This window comes from Penicillium lagena (assembly GCF_028827675.1).
Source record: "Penicillium lagena strain IBT 129212 chromosome Unknown utg000005l_segment0_segment0, whole genome shotgun sequence".
NCBI lineage: Eukaryota > Fungi > Ascomycota > Eurotiomycetes > Eurotiales > Aspergillaceae > Penicillium > Penicillium lagena.
The window spans coordinates 2,365,799-2,390,437 of NW_026623226.1; the positions used below are offsets into that span (position 1 = coordinate 2,365,799).

The 24,639-nt window shown below is 51.7% G+C and overlaps 11 protein-coding genes across 11 annotated transcripts; 7 read left to right on the forward strand and 4 right to left on the reverse strand.

Annotated features, from left to right (window-relative positions):
* Positions 1-2,234: 2,234 nt before the first annotated feature.
* N7510_007680 (bZIP transcription factor JlbA/IDI-4) lies at positions 2,235-4,194 on the forward strand (the record flags this gene model as incomplete). Its single annotated transcript, XM_056979605.1, has 3 exons — positions 2,235-2,550; positions 2,630-2,839; positions 3,794-4,194. The coding sequence occupies 3 exons, from the start codon at positions 2,235-2,237 to the stop codon at positions 4,192-4,194; spliced, it is 927 nt and encodes a 308-aa protein (XP_056832648.1).
* Positions 4,195-4,591: 397 nt separating this feature from the next.
* On the forward strand, positions 4,592-6,253 carry N7510_007681 (uncharacterized protein; the record flags this gene model as incomplete). Its single annotated transcript, XM_056979606.1, has 1 exon — positions 4,592-6,253. One exon carries the CDS (start codon positions 4,592-4,594, stop codon positions 6,251-6,253), a length of 1,662 nt encoding a protein of 553 aa, XP_056832649.1.
* Positions 6,254-6,805: 552 nt separating this feature from the next.
* Positions 6,806-8,125, forward strand: N7510_007682 (putative cofactor for methionyl- and glutamyl-tRNA synthetases; the record flags this gene model as incomplete). The annotated part of the gene is made up of 1 exon (XM_056979607.1): positions 6,806-8,125. The coding sequence occupies one exon, from the start codon at positions 6,806-6,808 to the stop codon at positions 8,123-8,125; it is 1,320 nt and encodes a 439-aa protein (XP_056832650.1).
* A 413-nt stretch (positions 8,126-8,538) lies between these two features.
* Positions 8,539-9,890, reverse strand: N7510_007683 (pepsin-like aspartic protease; the record flags this gene model as incomplete). Its single annotated transcript, XM_056979608.1, has 3 exons — positions 8,539-8,663; positions 8,725-9,491; positions 9,544-9,890. 3 exons carry the CDS (start codon positions 9,888-9,890, stop codon positions 8,539-8,541), a joined length of 1,239 nt encoding a protein of 412 aa, XP_056832651.1.
* Positions 9,891-11,505: 1,615 nt separating this feature from the next.
* nbp35 (Fe-S cluster-binding ATPase) lies at positions 11,506-12,588 on the reverse strand (the record flags this gene model as incomplete). The annotated part of the gene is made up of 2 exons (XM_056979609.1): positions 11,506-12,452; positions 12,504-12,588. The coding sequence occupies 2 exons, from the start codon at positions 12,586-12,588 to the stop codon at positions 11,506-11,508; spliced, it is 1,032 nt and encodes a 343-aa protein (XP_056832652.1).
* A 754-nt stretch (positions 12,589-13,342) lies between these two features.
* Positions 13,343-13,618, forward strand: N7510_007685 (uncharacterized protein; the record flags this gene model as incomplete). The annotated part of the gene is made up of 1 exon (XM_056979610.1): positions 13,343-13,618. The coding sequence occupies one exon, from the start codon at positions 13,343-13,345 to the stop codon at positions 13,616-13,618; it is 276 nt and encodes a 91-aa protein (XP_056832653.1).
* Positions 13,619-14,067: 449 nt separating this feature from the next.
* Positions 14,068-17,185, forward strand: N7510_007686 (phosphatidylethanolamine N-methyltransferase; the record flags this gene model as incomplete). The annotated part of the gene is made up of 4 exons (XM_056979611.1): positions 14,068-14,239; positions 14,328-16,929; positions 16,982-17,072; positions 17,126-17,185. 4 exons carry the CDS (start codon positions 14,068-14,070, stop codon positions 17,183-17,185), a joined length of 2,925 nt encoding a protein of 974 aa, XP_056832654.1.
* A 1,659-nt stretch (positions 17,186-18,844) lies between these two features.
* Positions 18,845-19,902, forward strand: N7510_007687 (3' exoribonuclease family protein; the record flags this gene model as incomplete). The annotated part of the gene is made up of 2 exons (XM_056979612.1): positions 18,845-19,034; positions 19,094-19,902. The coding sequence occupies 2 exons, from the start codon at positions 18,845-18,847 to the stop codon at positions 19,900-19,902; spliced, it is 999 nt and encodes a 332-aa protein (XP_056832655.1).
* A 389-nt stretch (positions 19,903-20,291) lies between these two features.
* Positions 20,292-20,788, forward strand: N7510_007688 (uncharacterized protein; the record flags this gene model as incomplete). The annotated part of the gene is made up of 2 exons (XM_056979613.1): positions 20,292-20,486; positions 20,585-20,788. The coding sequence occupies 2 exons, from the start codon at positions 20,292-20,294 to the stop codon at positions 20,786-20,788; spliced, it is 399 nt and encodes a 132-aa protein (XP_056832656.1).
* Positions 20,789-21,648: 860 nt separating this feature from the next.
* Positions 21,649-22,950, reverse strand: N7510_007689 (guanine nucleotide-binding protein subunit alpha; the record flags this gene model as incomplete). Its single annotated transcript, XM_056979614.1, has 3 exons — positions 21,649-22,330; positions 22,383-22,748; positions 22,817-22,950. The coding sequence occupies 3 exons, from the start codon at positions 22,948-22,950 to the stop codon at positions 21,649-21,651; spliced, it is 1,182 nt and encodes a 393-aa protein (XP_056832657.1).
* A 1,102-nt stretch (positions 22,951-24,052) lies between these two features.
* Positions 24,053-24,334, reverse strand: N7510_007690 (uncharacterized protein; the record flags this gene model as incomplete). Its single annotated transcript, XM_056979615.1, has 1 exon — positions 24,053-24,334. The coding sequence occupies one exon, from the start codon at positions 24,332-24,334 to the stop codon at positions 24,053-24,055; it is 282 nt and encodes a 93-aa protein (XP_056832658.1).
* Between the last annotated feature and the right edge of the window lie 305 nt (positions 24,335-24,639).

Sequence of the window (24,639 nt, forward strand, 5' to 3'; positions counted from 1 at the left end):
CTAATTGTAGTCGTGCGTAACGATTCCGCCACTAAATTCAACAACATAGAGCCGCTGCCGGACGAAAAGCTACATGAGATACTACGTACTCAAAAAATTTGATACCATGGTCCCACGAGCAGTTTTGGCGACATGCTGTGCCATCATGAATGGGATGAACAGGCAGAAGCAGCTCGATGGCGCCGAAGCTGTGTCCTGTCCCCTGTTTGAGGAAACGTTTAAGACTTCTAACGACTACGCCGAGCGCTGAGGGTGCTATACCAGTAGAGGACATGTGCTTCGGGACTACAAATATTATCTGTGTTTAACGGAGCCATAAGGACCTCGGTTGCACGTCCAGGGAGATATCCGAAAGTCGCCATCACTCCAGGATGGCACATTATAATAATTGCTGAAGACTGTGGTGGTGCATATATACTCGCGCCAAACTCGCTCTGCCATTTCTGGTCCTGGGGATGTAACTGTGAAGAAGTACGGTGAGTGGCAAGTGTCCAAGGTCACCGAATACACCCTCAAGGCTGGATTTCGACAAATCTGTGAGGTGAGTGCTCGAAAACGGTCTTGAATTTGAGCAGGTCTAGAAGGATCAAGACTCAGAATTCTTTATCAGGAAGAGCAAAAAGCTGGATAACGCTCGACGGTTTGTATGAGGGCATTCAGCGCTGGGTGGAGGACGTGAAGAAAGCTGTCCCTATTCATGAATTAATGTAGCAACAACCTGCTTTGACATAGGAACATAGGAAAGTTTGGGGTTGTAATTGATCATAATGGTAATATTAAATAATTCTGTGGGAATGAAAACTGAAGTCTAGTGGAAGAACAAGCCGTACAATACACGTATTCGAGAGAGTAAATGTTAAGTGCGGGGTTGCAGAACTTTTAATGATCTGAATCGCTAATAAGCTACGCCTCTCTTGCTCAATCAAATTGCACGAGAAACGATTGCGTGTTCGTAGCATGGTGGGTAGTTGAGATGAAGAGTTGACGTGTTGGGGCGCGATCGCGACTTTCTTGTTATGGCCCTTTTTTGGACCCTTCTTGGCCCTTTTTTGGCTTGCCCAAAGGATCAAGGAGTGTTCGACTGAAATAAACTCTAATGATACGAAAGGGTACATATTATGATCTAGGGACCCAAATCTTTTCTCTGGAGCCATTGCAGAGGCCAGCGTTCTGCTTGCTTCTAGTTAAATACTTCTTCTATCTACGCTTCCTTTCTATTGCCTGCGATATGTGAAAGACTCGTTTCCACTTTATTTCAAATGCAACGAAATGAAGCTCTACGCTAGTTTCTTGACCTTTGCGATGCTCACAATGACCTGTTTGGGCTCGCCTCTGGGGATGGAGAAGAGAGGGCATATAGGACGTAAGGCTAATTCTTTTCATACTCTTTGGATCCGAAGTCATCATATCTGACTTGTCTCGTTTCTAGCTGGCAATGCTTGTTTTCCAGGTGGGAGATGTGTCGAAGGAACTGTTTGTGTGTATGATAGTGTGCACATCGTCGGCTCTGCAATGCACTGCAAATACATAGTATGATCGTTTCTATACCCTCGGGCGCATTCGCGCTGCGCATTTCATCTTCCTATACATATAAACCCCCGCAGACATTCAACATCAAATCGCAAATATATTCTTGCGATGACGCATACGTAATTTTATGGTGTAGAATGTAAAATATGGTAGTCTCCGTGGGCCAGATCCATGGACTACGGTTAGGCACTATCGGTCTGAAGAAGTTTGCTACAATCCTTCCGTGGGAATCAACAACGAGCATGGCCAAAGCTGGTCGTCTTACTACGACATAATATTACGCCCTGCGAAGGGCCAATCCTTCGATATTTCCAATGACTAGACGTTACGCTTTGAGTGTTTATGAGAAACTTCTCCTTAATTGAGACCTAGCAACTTTCTGAGACTTCTTCAATCTTCCAGCCTGCGTGCCGAAAATGGTCTCTAGCACTCTCTTCTGGATCGACCACGTTGATCTACCATTCGAGGAAGACAACACAGAATAGCGAGCGTACCATAGCAGCTTTATGTAAAATACAGGCATTGACGTCTCGCAGCCGTATTATAAAATACCAAGTTCATTCTAAGAAGCGGTCTGGGACTGGCGGGAATCAAGTCGTAGGAGAATTCGAAACTGCTGGACTTGGCTTTGTTCCGTGTTTTAAATGGCAGCTTCAAGTCCGCTGAAACTAGAACTCGTGCCCCCCGAGGGTAGTTCGGCCCTCATGAACCTTTGGTTCGCGGCATTTTCAGACCCTCATTCCCGACGACTGTTTCCTAATACCCCTGGAGTGCGGAAGTGGCTGGAAGATGCGATCCGCGATGATTTACTTCGGCGACCGTTCCAGCGCTATGTACAAATGGTTGACCCCGGATCCAAAGACGCCAACGGCCAACCGCGAATAGCCGCCTATGCAAAATTGGACTGGTCTACGCCCGAAGAACGTGGACCACGCTATCCGCCGTGGAATGACGATATGCCCAAGGAGGATTGCCAGGCCTTTGTGGATAGAGGGGAGAGCAGTAGGAAGCGTGTTATAGGTGACCAAAAACACATCTGTATGTTTGCCTACGCGATTGCTGCATCCGGTAGTTGTACTAATCATTCATGGGGGTGAAGTTTTGGATCTGGTTGCTACACACCCCGATTATCAACGGCGAGGGGCTGCTTCTAGGCTTGTTCAATGGGGATGTGATCTGGCCGACGTCGAAGGCGCTGACATGTATGTGAGTGCCAGCAAGGACGGCGCTAGCTTGTACGCAAAGTTTGGGTTCGTCGATTATAGTAACCCTGGCCAAGAGACAATCACGATGATTCGCCGAGCGCGGCGTCCGATCTGAATAGAGATTAATTGCCCTTCGAATTTCCAGCATGGGGATCACCACTAGTCCTGATCCTGAAGATATAAGGGGCCACGGTTGTAGAATCACGGGCCAGGCGTAGTAGTTCCGTTCGGGGTATGTTGTATCCGGTCGTCTTATCAAGATAACGGCCACAATCATTTGGTTCCAATGGTGCGATGAGATGGTGGAGCACGCTAAAATGAGTCACGCTGAGTGCTTTTCACTCTTCGGCCTCTCAGGTTGCAGCGATGGCGATTCGAGTGGGCCGCGCACCGGGGGGACCACCAATCACGCCGGATCCGCGGGGGCGCAGTGAATCTAGGGCCATCCGCAGGTGTCTCAGGTGTCTACTTAAAGCAACCCCAGGCTGCCCTCCTTTTCGTCTTCTTCCTCAGGACACGACTCGTCGTTGTGACAGAGTCGAACTGCCACTTGCCGTCCCGGTTTGCTTCCATCTTGTTCTAAAACAGAAGATCATCCACGGGTCTGCCAAGGCCCGTCCCAAGAAATCCAGTCATGGCCGCCAGCACCTGTAGCAGCGCCGCGGCGGTTCGCCAGTCGACCGTCTTCTTCCAACCTGCCCAGCTCGAGTCACCAAACAATCCACCATAGGCTCACGGAGCGGTCCTCCTTGTCTCCCTGGCATCATGACCTTAATCACCATTTTATGTCTGCTTCTGCGTGTTCTTCTGCTTCTTCTTCTTCGCTGGCGCCATTGGAGTTCGACTATGCTGCTGTTACTTCGGCTGGGTTTGATGATACCGTTTTACCAGAGTCGGAACCCTGGACGGAGTCGGAACTTTCTTCCTTTACTGATGGCGACTGGAACGTTTTTTCTTTCAACCCCCATCCACCGCCTTATCCTGTCGACTGGCCCGTTCTTGGTCCCGACGACGCCTTCATGCCTGATCTTGCTTCGGTCTCCGATCCCGAGAGTCAGAGCTTGATGTCATCTTCCTACCATCCCGGTTCGACACACTCGCAAGGTATGATAGGTCTGCTCGTTTGAACCATGCCGTGTCTAATGTCCTTCAAGATAGCCCCTCACACCCATCTCCTGTCTCTCAACTTCCAAAATCAGCCACTACCGCTTTATCCAGCCCTGCCACCTCTCAGGGTGACGAGGCATTGCACCCGGTGGATTCTTCTCGTGTCGAGAAACGTCGGTTGAACACCCTCGCCGCCCGGAGATGCAGGCAGAGGCGCGTTGACCGGATGAAGACTCTTGAAGATGAGTTAGCAAGCGTGCGACGGGAACGGGACGAGTTAAAGCTGCGGGTGTCGAAGCTGGAGGGAGAGACCGATGCGCTGAGAGGGCTTCTTAGCTCTCAGAAGCGTTAGGGTCGCTCGTGCGCAGGCTTAGATGAGGACTTGAAAATCAAATTTCCAGTGCTATTCAGATCCGTTTCCAGTCGTGTAAGATGTAAATCAAGAACCGAGCAATGCGGGTCTCCGGTCAGGATCCATTTCTGGTGGTCCAAGTGTGGCTAATAAGCTTATTTTTTGGGCCATGCTTGTTTCATGGCAATGCTTGTCACTGGACCGAACAATGTTATTGATCTTGTCAATGAATCTGGTTTGCTTCTCTTCTCTCCGAGTCCCCTCGCTCTTTCCTCTGCTCCTTCCGTCTTGCACCTGCCTTCCAACCCACTCACGGTCCCCCTTTCTCTGGCCAGCGGCTCTTCTTCCTCTTCTCCTCTGTTGCCTCTCTACTCCTATCCTGCTTCCCTCCCACACCATGGCGACTCCAATAGGGCCTGCCATACCTGACCTTCCCCCGAAGGTGCGAAAGCTGGCATTCTGGCTCCGAGCTTATGATCGAAACCCAACTATCGAAAGCCCTGTTCCCTTGGGTGAGGCGAGACTCATAGTCAATTTTGTCACGTCCACATATACCACCATCGGAGCTGCGCGCGGAAAGAGCCGGTATTGGTTCCCTCCTGCTTGGAAAACGGACAATGGAAACGTCCGAAAGGCGATCCAACGATTCCTCGCGGGTACCAAGTGTCTTCCTCCAAGCGACACCTTCATCGCATGGAAACCGAAACTCAGTTCTCTCCCGGATCTGCCCATTGAGGTGATCCTTGTTATCGTTGAAGATTTGTCTCTGAGAGACTTCAATGCCCTCATTCGAACCTCCCGCCGCTTGCATAGCCAACTGAACGGGGAACTCTACGTCTGTAGCAGGGTCGGCGCCTCCAACCATGCCCTGTATTGGGGGTTCAAACATGACATGATTGGGACGGTGCAGCATGTGCTCGACACGGGCATAGATCCCTTGGAACAAGTCCCAGGAGAGACTTGTCCGCTTTACCTGGCCATCCAGAAGGAAAGCGTCAATGTGATCAGGCATCTCGTGTCCCAGGGCGGCGCAGTTGCACAATACCTCAACACCAACATCGTCGAAACTTTTGTCACTCGGCTCCAATCTGTTCCACAGTATCCACTTCCTTTTATTCAACCGCCTTCTGTCGAAGCACTCCTCCGGATGGGGGCCGACTCCAACAAACTTTACGACAGCCGTTGGACAATGCTCTGGTTTGCGATCCGGGGCAAATGCGATGTCACGGTCGACAAGCTTTTTGAAATCGGACGTGCCGCCCCGGTGACGACAGAGTTTTGGGAGATGCAGAAAAAACCTATTGGTCAATCGGAGGTTGCCACCAGGAACGTTAGGACATTGCTGAAATACGGGGCTGATCCCAACGGTAGATCAGAAGGCAAAACCACTGCGCTTCATCTGGCTTGCGCCCTCTGTGAACCTGACGTCGTCAAGCTTTTGTTGGAGGCCGGTGCCAACCCCAATCCGAGAAATTCTCGGAACCACACTCCTCTTCACGCCGCAGCCTGGACATGTGGTGATGAAGACTTGATCGATGCACTTCTCTCCGCCCCCGCCATCAAGATCAATGCGACGGACAACTTTAGCCAGACGGCATTGCACTTTGCGGCACGGGCTCGGTGTGAACCTTATGCCCAAGTCTTCGTGGAGAAGTTGTTAGAATGCCCACTCATTGAGGCCAATGCCCGTGACTCCAGCGGAAAGACTGCACTGTATTGCGCAATCGAGTCGAAGAACTTTGGCATCGCTCGCAGGCTTCTTCGGTCAGAGAAAGTGAACCCCAATGCTGGCGCGCGAGACAAGCTTCCTTTGCTCCTGGCTGTGCGACGCTACGACTTTGACACTGTGAAGTTTCTCCTGGAATCAGGCTTAGTCAACCCGGACCAGCAGACTGAAACGGGGATGACCGCTTTGCTGCAAGCCGCTAAGAATGGCCATATTCCCATGACCAAAATGCTGCTCCGAGCCGGGGCGAACCCGGATTTGGCTGATAGAACGGGGATCACAGCACGACGGGTGCTCATTCGACCACTTATTCAGGTGAATCTCCCATCCTAAAGAAGATTTGATTTGAGGGTGAATGGAGGATGGATGGCTAGGGAAATTATTGTATGGGCAATGGGAGCTGGAGTGAAGGTGAGAAGGCATGGGCTGAGATCGTTTGATGCATCTGGATTGAAACCTCCAACCAGGATGAAACACCATCAACAATACCTAGAAACGGGTCCATTGTAGCCATCTATAGATATCCGCTCCATCATTTTAGACCTGACCTAATGTCATCGTGCTTTTTGCTCTCTGTACGCCAGTAATAGTCATGGTTCCTTTTTAGGGCAAACCAGCCACGCTGAGTCATCCTGCTGATCGCAAAAAAAAGCCCTAGTTAGAAGACAGGACGAGTCGGACTGGTATATGACTGCCTCGATCAATTGCAAACTCCCTCCCTCTTTACCTTCCTACCGTCCCATCCCACCATCTGGGATTCCAGCCAAGTTGTCGCTCCTCCAGCTGCTGCGGTCTTCCGTACGGGCTACCCCGCGGATCCTTTTATCGCGCGCCCCTCCATTTTTTCCTCCTTCACCCTTCCGCTTCCCCCTCCACGCACTCACCATGGCGACGGCTGCAGCCCCCCAGTCCTCTCTCCTCTCCCTTCTGTACCGCTCGTACCCAACCGCCATCTCCCCCGATGCCACCGAGCCCGACTACCTGCATGCCTCGCCCAAGATTTTCCCGAAGGTCAACTTCGGCGAGCCCGAGCAGGCCGACATCAAACAGTGGCTGAACACCGTCTCGGGCCTGAATGCTGCCGTAGTCAAGGATGAGAAGTCCGTCACCGAGACCATTCTGGCCCAGATCAACACCCACCTGGCCACCCGCACCACCTTGCTCGGCACGAAGCCTTCGGTCGCCGACATTGCTGTGTATGCTCTCGTGGCGCCCATGGTGGAGAAGTGGTCGCCTGAGCAGCGCACCGGCGAACATGGATACCATCACATTGTGCGACATGTCGATTTCGTGCAGAACTCGCAGCTGTTCGCTCTGCAGATCCCTGAGGAAGAAAAAATCTCCATCGACGTTAACGATGTCAAGTTCGTGCCGAAGCCCGTCGATCCCAAGGAAGAAAAGGAGCGCAAGAAGCGCGAGAAGGCCAGTGCGCAGAGCCCAGACTCTATTGCCCAAGGCACCAAGCCACTCGTTGTCGGCCAGGGCAAACCAGAGCAGCCCGCGGACGCTGCGGGGGCTCCGCCCAAGACCAACAAGAAGGAGAAGAAGGAAAAGAAAGAGAAGCAGCCCAAGCCCCCACCAGCACCTGCGGCTCCGCCATCTCCTTCGCTGATCGACCTACGCGTCGGCCATATTCTCCGTGCTATCAACCACCCCAACGCCGACTCGCTGTACGTCTCCACCATTGACTGTGGCGACGCCCCGGGAGCCGATAACACATCCCTGGACGAAGAGACCGGCAAGACGGTGCGGACTGTGTGCTCCGGTCTGAATGGCCTTATCCCGCTGGAGGAGATGCAGGGCCGCAAGATCGTGGCCGTCTGCAATTTGAAACCCGTGACCATGCGCGGCATCAAGTCCGCCGCCATGGTGCTGGCCGCATCTCCGCGCGTTGCAGAAGGCGAGGACTCCCACGGCGGTCCCGTCGAGCTTGTCAACCCGCCTACCGATGCCCCGGCCGGTGAGCGCGTGACCTTCCAGGGCTGGAGCGAGGGCGAGCCCGAGAAGGTGCTGAACCCCAAGAAGAAGATTTGGGAAACTTTCCAGCCTGGTTTCACCACGACCGACACCCTCGAGGTTGCTTTCGACAGCACTGCTGTCCCCTCTGTGCAGGGCCAAGAGGGCAAGCCCGCCCTCGGCAAGCTGGTTACCGCCTCTGGAGTTCTTTGCACTGTGAAGAGTCTGAAGAATGCCACGGTGCGGTAAAAAAAAATTGGCCTTAGCGCATACCCATGAGAATATGAAAATCTAAAACGCTAGACACAAGAGAGTGTTTCGTATAGCCGTACATTGAAAGAATTTCCCGCGCTTTTCTTAAACAGTGTCCCACACATTTCATATGAGACTAGATCAGGCCGAGGAAGAAGTGAAAAAACAATAATAACAAGCAGATTTCTAAATCCAGTCAAAAAACTGATGTATATGTATTGCAGCGGGCAAATGCCTCCTGCTATCATGGCGTATGTAAGGCGTGCTCGTCAGTAGTAGCACAAATCAGGCAATTCTTCCATCTACAACTCCGCTAAAGGTCTCCCCTCAGATAAATCTCGGTACATACTCATACGGCCCCGGTACAGTAAGTATGTCCTTCCAGGGGTTCCGTCATATACAACGCCAACTCATTTCGGCGACGCAAACCCAAGAGATGGGCCCCGTTTATCAAAGACTACGAAGAAGAGTCTAAGAAACAGGTCGCCAAAGATCTGAAGCCCAGCTTGGCTTGACTGGAGGCCACCAAAGCATTCTGAAACTGCCGTCAGTCCCGACCTTACCAAAAGGGAGTAGGTAGAGTTAGAAGGACTTACCTGTTTCACTGGCAGTAGGAGTCAATGAAGTGGTACTGTAGTTAAGCATTGCCCCCGGAACAGTTACTGGGAAATTATCTCCCAAGGTGACATGCAGATCGGGCAGATCCGCTGTGCAAGGAAAGACATATCCCTGGAAGGAGGACGAGAACGAGGACCCCGGAACTTGCTGGTAGTATGCGCTGACAATGTCAGAACTAGCCAGCAGAAGGGTCGTGCCCGTGTCAGCGATAGCCCTGGTATTCTTGCTGCTGCTTAGTTCAACATTCCCAGCTTTGAAGTTGCCTACGTCGAACTCCCAATACCCCCTAGACGAGTCAACGCTGATGTTCGCCAGAGTGCCGGTGTATTTAGAGTGATCGATCTTGCCGAACTCGTACTCGCTCACGCCGTCCACGCGCAGCAGTGCGGTCAGGACGGGCTCCTCGAGCCGTGGCTCCACGTTGTCGAAGAATGTCTTCTGGGGGCCTGGCACAATGCTGTTGAGGGATTCAAAGGCTAGGCCAACGAGTCCGTCGGAACTGGGGTTGTCTTCGAATTGAGAAGAGACCTCTGTCGGTAGTCCAAAAACTTGGTCTGTCACGCTAACGCCCCCTATCGACACTGTGTCTATGCCGACAAACCCGTAGTTATAGGAAGCGTCTCCGTAGACGTCCATGAAATAGCCGTTCTCGAGTAGCTTGAAGGTTTTGGATTGTGTTGAGTTGTATACCGCCCGATTGACTCCATCCCAAGTGGTTAGTCCGGTGTATGTGTTCATCACCCACCTGTAAGCAATTCAGCGATTTGTCTTCCCACAAACTGGAAAAATAAACCTACATGGTTGAAGACCCAGTATCGAAATCCATATTGAAAGTCTGTCCTCCAATAACAACCGGCGACACATACTCAGATCCTCCCTGCACGAGGGTCGCGCTGACTTCTCCCGCTTCATCCGTCTCCGTCTCTGACTTTGAGCTCATCTGGTAGGACTGATACGGCGTATCAAAGGTCATCGGCATGCCATATTTCCTGTATGCTTTCTGCAGCGCCGTCGGGCCATGGGCGACATAGTCGCTGCGCCTGAGTCGTTCAACCTGGAAGGACCTGCCTTGTTGCTTGGAAGTTGGTACCGAGAGAGCGTTGTAGCTCAAGCAAAGTAGTAGAAATATAACGAGAGAACGCATTTTCAGCTCGATGTATTGAACACGGTGATTAAAAATGACTTATCGAGCCAGCTCCTGGAGTAAAAAAAAGCAAGATTGTGAGGCCAGCTTCCAGAGCTTAGCTTTTTAATTTTCGAAGAGATGAAAATGTGTTGATGTCTCAATGAATGACAATATATGATCACAAAGAACGTGTAGAACCCATCCCCGAGTCAAAGAATGAAAGACTGCCGCGTGCGATTGAACACTCAGGGGGGATTGAGTCTCCATCTTTATACGAATCAAACAAAACGCTTACTCTAAGATAAAGCAAAACACACATCGCAATGGCCTACGTAAATCATACTTTCTTCACGGTTCCCTGAGTGGTGGACATGGCTTGTCATTCCGCCAGTGTGGGTCTACCTCACTCCCTTTGCTCTGTGCAAAGATACAGCCAATTATTGGTCGTTTCATATTCTCGCAGCAGCGCTAAGTCAGGGGTTGATAGAGAAATGGCAACTACACTCTGTGTACCGCCAAACATAAGAATTTTTATGAAACGCTGAAGCGCTAGGCACGTTTCATAAGGGACGGTGATGGCCAATGCCCTACTCCCCCCTGAAACTGCAGTCAGCAAAGAGAAACAAGGACGAAGACAGTTCCGGTTACAAGTAAAGACAGCTTGATTCTCGAAGTCACAGCTAGTGGTTACTATCCTTGGGCTCTCTATCGGCGGGTCTTGATTTCAAACCACGAATTCCCCGGAGAGTTCGGCGTACCATCTACATAGCCTGGATGAACTTCAGCGAATGGTCTATAAGGCTCTTTTGATTCGATTATTTTCATGAGAGTACAAACTTTTATATAACTCGTTTAGTCATTACTTCGCTCTTCAAACCAAACCAATAATATGCACGTCTTTTTCATCTCTTGTCAAATCCACCCTTCCGGTATATCCTTCTCACCGACGTATTCGATAAGATGTATCGTAAACTTGTCACTGTTTGACTTTATCAAAGACTTATCATCGCCCTAACCAAGGAAAAACTGGCGCCGTCTGATGAGGCTTGGAAATGTAAGAATTTACGCCGAGCTTTACCATCAAGGGAAATGATCTTGGCCTGGTAGAGCATATGCATCCTTCGTTTCTTAACCGCCGTTGGATTGACAGGGTTCAGATTGGCGGCGTCAATTGTCATCCAATTCCCGCGTGTATAAATGGCCCTAGTCCCACTACTTCTGCTTTGCCAGCACACTTTGGCGCTTAAATTAACAAGGCTACAGACCCTTCATACAGCACATTTGCAGTCACCTACAGACAAATACTTCGATCTATTATTAGACAGAGCCCGTGGTACTTCAGCCCGGTTTTTGACAAATGCCTGCTGAAACCTCAGCCCGCACGCCCTCATACAAGCGGCCGCAAATCAGAAAGGAAACAGATAAGAGGAAAAATGGTAAGTATAGGCGCGAATTTCATTCAATGTATCTAAGCTATGTAACGTTGAAAGTCGTAAGCCATCTCAATCAAAAACCATGGTATCCAGTTGAAATCTATGCCCCCAAAACAAAGCGCCGATAGGAAGGGAATGGTAACCTGCTTCCTGAAAAAGAATGCACCACGCTCAAAAGACAACAGTTGAAACCCCTTGAATCAAGCAATCATACCCTCTGGCAAAACATCATCAGCCTTCTCGCCGACAGCTTCACCAACAGCGCGTACAACGCGCTTAATCGCCTTGGAGGCAGGGCTATCCGGAAAGTTGTCGATGAAGCTCTCTCCGAAATCACAGGACATGCCGACGCGCGGATCAAGCGGCACAGCACCAAGGAAAGGAATACCCATCTTCTTGGCAAGACGTCTACCACCGCCAGTTGTAGCGCGGAAGATCTGTGACTCATGTGTGCAGTTCGGGCAGACAAATCCGGACATGTTCTCCACGAGACCCAGGACGCGAATGCCTGCCTTGCGACAGAAATCCACCTCCTTGCGGACGTCGAGCAACGACACTTCTTGCGGGGTAGTAACAACCACCGCGCCATCGACGCCAGACTCCTTGAGCAGCGAGTTGACGGACAGGTGTTCGTCCGAGGTGCCAGGCGGGGTATCAACAATCAGATAGTCGAGCTCGCCCCAATCGACGTCCTTAAGGAACTGCTTGATCAGGCCGTTTTTCTTGGGCCCGCGCCAGATAACCGCATCATCGCGGTTGGGCAGCATGAACTGCACGCTCATTGCGCCCAGGTTGTCTGTTACCCAGACGGGACTCCATCCTGCGTTGCTCACGTGAATAGTTTCGGACTCCACGCCCATCATCTTCGGAATCGAGGGTCCGCAAATGTCGGTATCCATGATTCCCACGGTTGACTCTGGGTTGGCGGCAAATGCGTGTGCTAGCAGTGTGGAAAAGGTGGATTTGCCCACCCCGCCTTTGCCGGAGAGGACCAGGATCTTATGTCGGATCGAAGCGAGCCGTTCCGTGATGATGGGAATGTCGAGATCGGGACCCTTTGGTGCGGATGCACAGATTTGCTGGTTGGGGCAGCCTGCGCATGCATCGCCTTGACCGGCTTGTTCGGATTCAGGGCCGGGACAGTGTTCTGGGGGAATTGTTAGCGGGGTTGGATCGGTGCGTCGGAAGGTGCACGTACCAGGTTCGGGGGCGACGAGGTTTGGTGCCATCTTGGACGGTACATCCAGCGATACCGCCGAGGGCTCTTCCACATAAGGTGCCATGTTGGGCTTCTTGATGAGTGAGTGAAGAAAAAAAGAGTCAGTGGCGGAGAAGTGATTGATAATCAGGTGACCGTGACTAACCAGCCGGTGGCGATTGGTGGGGCTCAGTGTTGTGACAGGAACCGGGAAGTATATCGAGCATGTACAAATAAAAGTGGTAAAGATAGGAGTGGTCTGCCTACTGTCTAGTGCTAAATTGAATAATTACAGGTCCGTGTCAGCGAGCGAATCTAACATGCCCGAATCTATATCCAACAACATCAGGACACTAACATCATCAAATATACTTCAGTCCCTTCTTGTCCTACTACCTTTTTCTCGGGAAAATTCCACAACAGCAAAAATTCAACAGCTGAAGCGACCTCCTGTCTTTCCCCATGAAAGGTCCATCCTTACTGTACGTGTCACAGTTATCGCTACCATCACCCTGGCTGTTAGGACATTGTCTTGGGCGGAGTATATATTGACGAGCCTGTACTCCGCCGATCTTCGACAGAGCCCGGGGATGGCTTTTGTGGCGCCGATCACCGATTCGACTCGAGTAGACAACAATGTGCCTAGACTAAGGACTGATTGTTATTCGCCGACCAAACATAGAAATAATATGATTGTGTACAAATATGATCCGAACATGGACCATAATAATGTGTGTCTTGCGGCAAGGCCCGGGCGGACCAATCTAACCAGATCAAGTGGGGGAAAATGGACCATGGAGGAGAGCATTTGAGCGACAGGAAATCATGTCGAGCGAAGCATGACGTGCTGGCAGAAACCTCCAGTCCGCCGGTACTGTGCCTCTGGGCAGACCGAAACCGTGCCGAACCTTGATTTGCCCGCAATGCCAGAGGTCCATGCAGGATCTCACCCATCTCACTGGCTGCGCGGCCAAGCAGGCAGTGCTTTGGCCAGCCAACTAGGCGTTGCATTAGCAGTATTAATTCTGAATCTCGGGATGCCCTGGCATCAATGTGCCTGTTCCCACCCGCAACGCCGAGCTCTGGTTCGCCATTCCCCGGTCCAGCGGGGATGATGTCAACACTCGACCCAGTAATCGATCACTGCTTCATGCAGACGCGATCTCAATGCGCGCACATCTGCATGTCAGTGAATTTTTTGACGGGGGACCAGCGGCAAGTGCGGATTCTCCGTGTCGGGGTGTGTGGATCAGCGAAAAGCCCCGCCAGATTAATAGGGAGTAGGGACATTCGTTTAGCGTCTTGTTGGGGAGCGAGACTTTTTCGCTGCAGTTCTGCTCCCTTCGGATGGACTCCACTCAAACCAAGGCCCATTAATGCCCGCATACATCATAAATACTGGAGACTTCTCCCAAACAATCGAAAGGAAAGAAAGACAGAATTACATACATACATGCCCGATTAACGCTTTAGGTCTCCCCAAGTCACATGGTCCCCCGTCACATGCCAACTTCCTCTCCCGCGTCTTCCTCTTCTTCTTGTCCCTTCGTTGCCTTACCACATCATGGACCACGGCCTCTCAACAGGTACCCAGCAGACCCATGACGGGTTGCGGGAGCGGGTATCCCGTCCCGATTCAACAGGGCGCGATGCTCTCAGGGCCTCGGGCGAAGTGGAGTTCATTGACAAGAACGGCCAAGAGCTGAAGACCTTTGGCAGAACCCCCGATGGGACAGGTATGGCGCATTTCTTTCGGTCGCAATTGCATTCGTCGAGGCCGAGTGTTCGCTGGAAGTCATGCTAACCTGAATGCGCCCGATACAGTGTTCACCGTGCCGCAGACCCACGACATGGTCTCCCAGCTGCTCTCCCCTTCCGAGCCGAAGAACTTGTCCGATCTCGCGGTGCTGGCCTTGTTGACCGGCCATATCCTGCTGGTCTGGGTGCTCCCCACGGGTGTCAAGGTGCCCGCCGCAGCCATCATGTATCTCTTCTGGCGCGCGGCCTACAACGCGGGGATCGGATGGCTGCTGCACAACCAATCGCACCACAAGACGCTGATCCGATGGGCCAAGAAGACCAAGATCTTTGTCAACCCAGCCACCGGCGAGAACCCACACCCGGGTCTGTATCATTTGATCAAGCGGGAACTGGAGACCAAGATCCCGCACGATTACTCGTTCGAAAAAGCACCAATTGAATACAACACCTGGCTTGTCTTTCGGCGTCTCGTCGATGTAATCTTGATGTGTGACTTCACGACCTACTGCTTGTTTGCCATTGCCTGCGGCCACCAGCCGGCGGACGAGGGCAGCATCATGACTATCCTGCGGTGGACGGCGGGCATCGTGCTAGTGCTGTTCAATCTTTGGGTCAAACTAGACGCCCATCGCGTAGTCAAGGACTATGCCTGGTACTGGGGAGATTTCTTCTACCTCATCGACCAGGAGCTCACCTTCGACGGGGTCTTTGAGATGGCCCCTCACCCCATGTACTCGGTCGGTTACGCGGGATATTACGGTATCTCGCTGATGGCGGCGAGCTACAAGGTGCTATTCATCTCAATCCTTGCCCATGCAGCCCAATTCGCCTTCCTGGTTCTAGTCGAGAACCCCCACATCGAGAAGACCTACAATCCGCCTCCGCCCCGAAAGCGCCCATCCTATGTGGACTCAACCTCGGATCTCAACATCGGACCAGACACGCCGACTGCGCCATCGGTGTCTGAGGACCCGTTACCCAATGCGTCTTCATCGTATTCGGCCAAGCCGCCGCCATCAGTCCACAATCTGCTCGGGTTGCACAACCTGGATCTGTATAGGACCACGGATTCATCAATCATGCTCATCCAGCTGCTCGTATTTGCTGTGACGGCATTGACGCCTTCCACTCCGTGGTACCAGCTGCTTTTCGTGGTCAATGCTGTGGCATGGAGAATGTGGTACTCTGTAGGCATTGGGTATTTGCTCACCAACCAGTCCAACACCAAGGCATGGACGAGACATTTTGTCAAGTACGGCGAGACTCCGGCGGAAGCGTGGAATCAGTGGAAGGGTACTTACCATCTCAGCATGATCATGTGCTATGCCAGCTTCATCGCTGCTGTCTGGAAGATGTATACCGTCCCCGCCGACTGGGGCTATGGACTGGTGCTGTTCCGGCATGTCCTGGGAGCAGGATTAATCGGCCTGCAGATTTGGACTTCGGTCAGCATTTACGACACACTGGGCGAATTCGGCTGGTTTTATGGTGATTTCTTCTTCGATGAATCACTGAAGCTGAGCTATGATGGCATCTATCGCTTCCTGAACAACCCAGAACGCGTCTTGGGGCTGGCGGGTGTCTGGGGCGCGGTGCTGATTACAAGCAGTGGAGCCATTACCTTCCTGGCTCTCCTCAGCCACATCCTAAGCTTGGCCTTCATTCAGTTTGTGGAACGGCCTCATATGCAGAAGCTGTATGGTCGCAGCCTGCGCCAGGATGGCGGCGTCGTCAAGAACCTGAAGAAGTCTCTGCCGCCTTCCCTCCAACAGCTGCACGGCAGTGTCGACAAGATGTTTGATGAGTCCTTCGAGTTCATCGAGGAGATGCTCGACAATGCCCGCCCGAAGCTAGCTGCCGGTGTTAACACCTTCGTCAAGGATACCACGGCGCTCTTCCAGAAATATCCTGCGCGCGTCACGATATCCCGGATCGACCCAGATCTGGCCGGCTTTGATCTCCGTGATTACTCGCTATCTGTAGAAGGCACCGATGCCGTGACTGTCCATGACAACGATCAGGGCAAGGGCCGTGAGGGTGCCAACGCACGTATGCCCCTGGACCGACGAGGCGACCTGAAGAACCTGTCTTTCGAATACGGCGCTCCCATCAAGGTCAAATGGGCCGCCCCGCTCAACCACAGCAAGAAAGACTGGATCGGCCTTTACCGTGTCACCGACAACACGTCGCGTGAAGTCTCCCGAGTCTCGTCACAGGGCCGCTGGGTCGCCACTAACGAAGGCTTCTATGACAATCTGACTTGCGAGAAAGGCATCGTCACCAGCGACGTCGTAATATCGTCGTCTGACCGCAAGGACAACGATAGCCGTGACTTGGCGTCCGGCGAGATCGTGTTCTCGGGCGACAAGCTCTTCTGGACACAGGGCGTGTTCGAGTTCCGGTATCACCACAACGGCATGCACAATGTCATGGCTATCTCAAGACCGTTTGAGATCCGCATTGGTCGCTTTGACGAGGATGACACCGTTGCCGATGCCAATGGCATTGTCGAGACGGCCGTCGAGAACGCTTTGCTTCCTGTCGTCCGCAACTGCTTTGACCGTGATCCTGAGGTCGCTCCGGAGACCGTGGACGAGCAGTTTGGCGGACTCGTCGAGCGGGAAGGCAAGTTTGCCAAACGGGTCGTCTTTGCCGTTCATCAGATGTGAGTTTCTCTCCCGTTCTGAATCAGTATTGGTTTATTAATGGTCGCATAGGTTCGGTATCGAGTTAGCTCCTGAAGTCGTCAAGGCAGATGGGAACGTCCGAAATCTGGCGTGGAGGATATGCAACGCTAAGAAAGTTCTCGTGCGTCTTGGCTCTGTCAATGCGTCACTACTCATGTGCTAACGGTATCCCAGGCTCCCTACAGTATGACCAGATCCAACGGGACGACGACACCCACCGAGGGAAAAGAATGAACACAATCACCCCTCGAACTCCCGAGACTCCACCATGTTCCTCTCACGATCCGGGCATGGAATGACGAGTGGCTGGATGCCAACAATACCGACTGACAGAGTGGTTCTGGCGCTCAGAATGAAGATACCCGCCGGGATGTTATCTTTACTTGACCGATGTGTTTGATCTCCTGGATCAAGAAAGAAGCAAAAACAAGATAACGGTTGTCCGGACTGGATGAGGTGTGCCGGCGGTCAGAAAAATGGGGAGTATGTTTGTCTGTCTGAGGACCTTGGGAAGGCCAGGACAATTTTTTTTCTCTCTTCCCGCTTCGTGGCCATTCTGCGATCTTTTTATCGTACATAACTACAAGGATAGTGTATCACTTTGCTTAAGAAGTGATATAGACCAGAATATAGACAGAATGTAAATCATAAAATTCGAGCTAGGTACTAAACGTTCCAAGGCAGTATTCTACAAGATCAACTGTAGACATGGTCAGCCCAAGTCCAAACCCCATATCCAGGAGAGTGTGTAAACACGACATTGCAAACAGCTTCACCCAGAAGCAGAATGCAAGTACGTAAAAGGTAAAAAATCAGCCAAGCCGGTTAACTCATCCCATCCCCTGCCGACCGCTCGCACCGATCAGTCATCCAAGACGGACAAGCAGTCCAGCACGAGCTAAGTCGACACAAAGTCAAGCATAGCCTACCTCAACACCGGGATCAGCAGCACACAGCCAGAAACTAGGTCAAAAAGCGACGGGAATCACACCTCCACGAGCTCCACAACCATCCTCCCTTTCCTCCAGATGGAGGTAAGGTCCAGTATCAGGGAGATGGAGAGTGTGCGTGCGCTTTTTGCCCGTAGGCGTTTCTTGGCTTACTGCTTCACGCCGAGTGTCCAGGAGCGAACTCGAGGGGCGGTTCTCCGAGGAGATCGTTGAATGGATTGACTTGTTGTCATCATGTAGAATGGGGGAATGAGGTGTTGTGTAGCAGTAAGGAGAGAGACAATTCATACCTTTTGTCAAGGGAGCCAGGCGCCAAAACAAGTTACAAGGACTAGAAGATATCTTGGGTCTGTCAGTAACTTCTCTTGTCATCGAATTGGAGAGAAGAACAGAATGGCTTGGGACAGAGATCAGAAAGTTTTGGTAATGGTATTTGGTTATCTTCAAGAAGTTTGCAGAAGCAGAACTGAATGAATTTTTCTCATCATATGGGAGGGAAGGCAGAACGGCAGAAGAGATTGGCATACCTTGGCTGACCGAGCTCATCCACAAGGGATTAGAAACCTGGATAACTTGGACACTGTCAGTCTCTGGTAGACAAGACCCAAATACGAAAAGAATGGGAGATGGAGATGTCGATCAGATGGTGATGCATGTTTGTTCATGGCTCATGGGTTGTCGCCGGAACAGAAATTTTGGTAGGCTTTCGTCATATGGACGGGGGAAGAAACGAGGGGATGATGGTGGAAGAGACTCACAGTAAGCTATGTTAGTGTCTGGATGAGAGTTGCTTGTGAAAAATCAACGCCTTCGACATTTTGAAGACGAATGGTCGAGTGTGTGGGAGAGAAAGAAGAGGAAAGAGACAGGGAAAAGGCAGGAGAAAAAAAAAGAAGCGAGGCTAGCGTCAGCACCTGCCGATGCAAACAGTGCAAACACTGGCATGTCCATTCCGAACATCTTCAATTCTCCAACGACGTTCGCTCTCGCAACATGTGTGATGGCTGACCGAAGACGCATCAATGGACCTCCTGGTGGCACCAGGCCGGCCATATATGCCACCTCACTGCCCTCGATCAAGGACGCAGACCGGGCGCGCCGCCAGCGCCAACCCGCCGAGCTCAGGAAAATCTGTAGGATTCAAGCACCCTCAACTTTTTGCTATGCACCAACTAACCTGCTGCACTGCCAGTCCTCAAGACGGGTCTAATCCCATCGGCCTCGGGCTCCTCATACCTTGAATTCGAGCCATCGTCCTCTTTGGCCGCCGCACGCGCCAACCCCAAATCTCTGATCCCGCCTTCCTCGGCCCTGAAGCTTGCCTGCACCGTCCATGGACCAAAGCCGCTCCCTCGGTCTGTTGCATTTTCACCAAACATTGTCCTGACCACGCATGTCAAGTATGCGCCGTTCGCGGCCCGGAAGCGCAAGGGCCACATCCGTGACGCCAGCGAGCGCGATCTCGGCGTGCACCTTGAAACAGCCCTTCGGGGGGCAATTATTGCAGAGCGCTGGCCCAAGAGTGGGCTGGATATCACCATCACCATTATTGAAGCGGAGGATGATCGCTGGTGGGGCGATGCGCCGGACTCGCACGATGCCTCGTGGGGCATGATGAACGTGCTGGCGGGATGTATCAATGCTGCTTCGGCGGCCATTGCAGATGCTCATATCGACTGCCTGGATCTCGTGGCTGGTGGTGTTGCGGCTTTGGTCACTGACCATGATGGTGGTGCTCCAAAACTCATGCTGGATACTGACCCGGCTGAGCACCGGTCGATCGTCTCAGCTTGTGTGGTGGGTTATATGCCGGCGCGAGATGAGATCACTGCGCTGTGGCTCAAGGGGGGCACTTCGCGGGCAGCATTGGATGACCAGGATGGACGGTCCGGACATGAAGCACTGGTAGACGGTGCTGTGGATGCTGCTCGGGGAGCTCATATGGTGCTCGGGGAGGCAGTGAAGGAATCGCTGGAAAGGGCAATTGGGCAAACTGCTTGATAGGTAGGTAAGCAAATAGGGTGGCTGGTGTGCGGTTGTGTCTGCCTACCCGTGAATGATAATGAAGTTCCATGATTGAATATTATTCTCCTTCTTCCTCGCCCACTCCATCTTCTCTTCATCTTCCACACCCGCTTTCCACTCGCACTCTCACTTCTCCCCATCCAACTTGTAAGTATATAACCCATTGTCTCTCCTTCAAGCACCTCTCCATCACTCCCCTGTCCCTCAGCACATCGAGCCTCAACGCTCGACTTGCTGTTACCCAGCCGTCATTTCTGTCGTCCTCATCCGTCGCCTCCATCAACCGTTCCCTCACCGACCCGCACACTGACACATCCCCAATTCCATCCTAGACTTCATTCTCCTCAAATTTCTGAACTTTCAAAATGGTTCCCAAGGCTTCTTTGTCCAAGGAGAAGGGTGACCCGACCACGCCCAAGAAGGAGGCGTCCGGCACCCCAAAGGCTCCCAAGACTCCCAAAGCCCCAAAGACTCCCAAGACCCCGAAGACCCCCAAGTCTGAGGACAAGGACTTGCAGTTCCTCTGGACCTGCATTCAAAACACCGGACCTAACGGCAGCGTAAGTTATCTTCACCCATTCCTGAAAAGTCTTCGTTGATACCTTTTCCTGCACTGCCCAGCACATCTGTGGACATATCCTAACTTTCTTATCATCAGGTCAACTACAAGAATGTCGCTGAATTCTACGGCATCAAGATCCCTACCTGCCGCATGCGCTTCACTCGTCTGAAGACCCGCCTTGAGGGCATGCCCAAGCCTGTGCCTGAGGACGAGGGTGTGGCCGCTACGGAGGACGAGGGCCAGGCGGATGCTGATGGCAGCACCAGCCCTACCTTCGAAGATATCATGCAGGAGGTGTAGATCCGACCTTGCTCCGATCTGGTTTAGAGGAGTTTGTTCTTCGCATTTGGCGGGATGGTTTGCTTTTTCAGGTGAATACGGTGTGAATTTCGAGTATCTCGGTGCTTAAGAGTGCAATCTGGGTTAGTTAGTTGAATCAATCGAAACCAAGCACTCATTTACACAATTGCCCGATGTAGCTTGCGTTAGATATAGCCAACTGCCCTGACTTTGTCCAGAACCTCCTTGCCCATGGCAGCAGAATCCACTACCTGAGACAGTTCCAGGAGCCCTGAGTCGGTTATAAATTTGGTGACAGCCGGAGCCGCGACCTGTTGTCATGGTAGTTCGTCGTGTCCGATAGCCATTAACATGTCTTCCCCGGCTAACTAATTCACGGCGCATTACCTCTCGCTACGCAATCACAGGGGACATCACAACCGTACATGTTCAGATCACAAGCACACCGCGCCAAGTCCCTCTTATTGATCTTGCGGTTTGGTTGGTTTCTCAGAAAGGCAGTTTCGATCATTTCCAGGCAGCACACGATCATCTAATTCTATGAAGCTCAATTGTTGTTTAGAGCGAGATTTCTATCCCTAACTCGACAGTTCTCATTTAAACTGGACTATCAGTACCTCCTGAGAGATCCTCTTGAGAAGTCATAGTTAAACAATAGCGCGTCTCTCGCGGAGCTAACCACAGACTAGTCGAAGCAGCAAGACCGCTAACCATAGTGGTAGATATATCATTTCGTCTGGCGGATGCACGTCAGACTTATCGATACTACTCCGAGACCAAGTGGAAGGCTCAGGCAAACGTGGCGCGCGCGCGCAGATACGACTTAATGAAACGGAATCGCCACGACTCTATGCTCGGCATCATTCACGAGGCCAACTGAAGTCATACTGCGGGTAGACGACTTCTAGATGCGCATTAGCAGCTTGATATCTTTCTAGGCAAGAACGAAAAATACCATCAACAGTCGCTAGAACAAAACGCATGCAAGTGGTATCAAGAGCGCATGTGAAGTGTATATAGATCATATTGTCTGGGGTCTGTGGGATGAATAGGTGATGGATAAACCTAGCGGCCTCCCAGAAGCTGCTGCCATCTTTGTACTCAGGAAAATAATCCCTTAAAGGACGAGAAGACAGCTTTCGCTTGAATTCATCCACCTTATTAAATAGAAGAACAATAGGCTTGTCGCAAAACCAAGGTGATTTGCAAATGGAAAGAAAATTATCCAGTGCCTCTCTCAGCGGACTTGTCCGTACTCCTTCAAGGAGAGGATAGTCGTACTCTGATATGGGCACAACGAAGAAGATAGCCCGCACATCAGCAAAGTAGTGTAACCACTTCCGTTCCTCCGACAGATGGCGGCCAACTTCATTTATTCGGTAGTGGTAGGAGTAACCGTCCATGGGGGGAATTGTGGCTTCGTGGATCCCACTTGTCGGGACATATAGTTGAAGGATGTCCTGATCATCCGGGGTATAATTGGGCGAAGCAATCTGAGAAACGCGGTTGAAGTAGCTTTTGCATAATGTGTTAACCACGTCGCTAGGGATATTACGAAAATAAATGAGGGGAGAATGAGATCGCGAGAGCATACTATACCGGGATAGGCGTTCCAAACTGTTGTTCTTGCCATTTATTGTAACTCACCTGGAAGTGATAATCATCCCATAAAGTCTGAATTGCATGTCCAATCCCGGAGGGGAGGAGGCTCCATTGATGTTGTGAGGACTGCTCCAATACAACCTGAGCATGCAAATGAAGGCACTCGCTTTCAGGAAAAAGATCCCACTGGATGAGCTCTTTGATGATGGTGCGTATAGACTGGATGATATTGTCGAAAATGAATGGTTTGAAGGACTCTCTTTCGTCACTAGAGAATCCTAGTCGACGTAACTTCATCTGTTTTATAATTGTCGACTTCCCAGCTCCACTGGGGCCTACATGTCGTATTAGCCATGTCCTTTTGGACCAATTCAAGCTGACAGGGAGAGGATGGTCGTGGGGAGAAAGCCAAGAAAGCCAATATACCTACCTAGTAGTAGCACCTCTAGATCCCGACGTAGCTCTAGCCGCTCCAGCCGTAGCTGCTCGTCGATCTGTTCGTTGCGTATCTTGGCCTTGTCCTTGAGGTTGGCTCCACACCGAAGCAATCGCGCCTTCATATTGACGAATTGACCCACTCCGGCACTTTGGACTATGAGCCTTGAAGACTCTTACTCTCCCCAGGGGTGCTCACAGTAAAGGCGCCGCCCCGGGAAACTTCCGAGACAGGCAAGAAACTTCGTAGCGTAGGTGACTAACACCAACGAACGTTCGATATTAGACCTGGGGCTCAAAAAAAGGGGAATAGCTTAGCGACACGTGACGGTCGGTGTTTACAAGACACCAAATGCCTATATCCCGTCAATCAGCGAATTTCATCCCGGTGTCAGCTCTGTAAATGTAAGTTTATCTGCACATGGAGGATTGAGAGGGTCGCAGACGGACCGTCGTGCCCCCTAATCCCATTTGAGTGATGGATCGCCCATCGCCAATCTCGAAAATCAGAATCGAACCGAAAATCGATCGATCGATTTTTGCTGCGGATCGGAGGAGCAGGTGTTCGCAGGAACAGAAAGGAGCACACCACCACACGACATCACCACACGCACAGTACTTGGACCGGCCACCAACAGACTACGGAGTATCAGGAATTATCGACTACTGTATGTGACTGCGTGATGGACTGACATATGACAGGGGGTTTTTCGCCCCTGCTTTATTAGCTTGACTTTGGTTCCAAGGTTGATGTGAGTCGGGCGGAGCATTATTATTTATTTACTTATGGACTGACTTCGGTCGCTAACACCTGCTCCATAGACATATACATATCTGGTTTGCTTCCGGCACTGCCCGGAGGATCGACCAAGAAATCCGGATCGATTACGACGAAGGCTTCCAAATGATGGACCAGAAATTGCGTCCCAACCCCCTGGGCAACCATCAACCCCGAAAAAGGGCACGTTTAGACCCGCTAAGACAGGCCGGCGCTTGACGATCACTACACCCGTCACACCAATGACAGCTCGAGCGGAAATTGGGGGCTCCATCGCCCTCTTTTTTCTTTGTCCCTCCCCAATTGCTGCCCCGAGCAAGGCTGTCAAGGGCCGCAGGAGCTCTTAGCTACCGACCTACTGCCAAATTAATGCAGCCTAGACGTTTTATCTTGGGAGCTTGACAGGAAGAGAGGAAGATATTCAGTCTGTCACGACACGGACACCAGCATCAACACACCGCATTACACATTTCACTTTCTCCCATGAAGCATGGAGACACGCTAGAGCATTTGACTTTTTTCTCCTCCGGAGCGAATTGCGCAACACAAAGCCGTTCGTACCAGGCCTCCGGCAGATGGAGCATCTTTAATTTCTTAGCGTTCGAACCGTCGCCACGCGCATCGGCCTGGCCCCATCGGGGGAGCCCATAACACCGGATCTTGGAGTCGACCGGGCCACACTTGCCCCTGATCCAGGCCTCGATCTGCACGCTGGGGCACTGACAGGGCATGCCTGGTTTGCTGTCTTTGTTTTCCCGTATCCACCGGTTTCCTCGAGTTGTGTGTGTGTGCACTCTCTCTTCTTCCTCTTCCACCATGAAGCTAGGGATGTGATCGTGTGAGAACCGCCACCGGAGCTTTCTATGCTGCCATGACCGCCATAGTTCATTCATTTCTTGTATGACGGCCATTGGTCTCGTCTCTATTGTTCACTTCGGACTTGTCTTTTCCTCTTTTTTTCTTCTTTCTTGGTGTTCTCGCCCCTCCACAGCAGGCGTGGAAAAGGGTTCCCAGTCTAAGCCCGCCCAATTCCTAA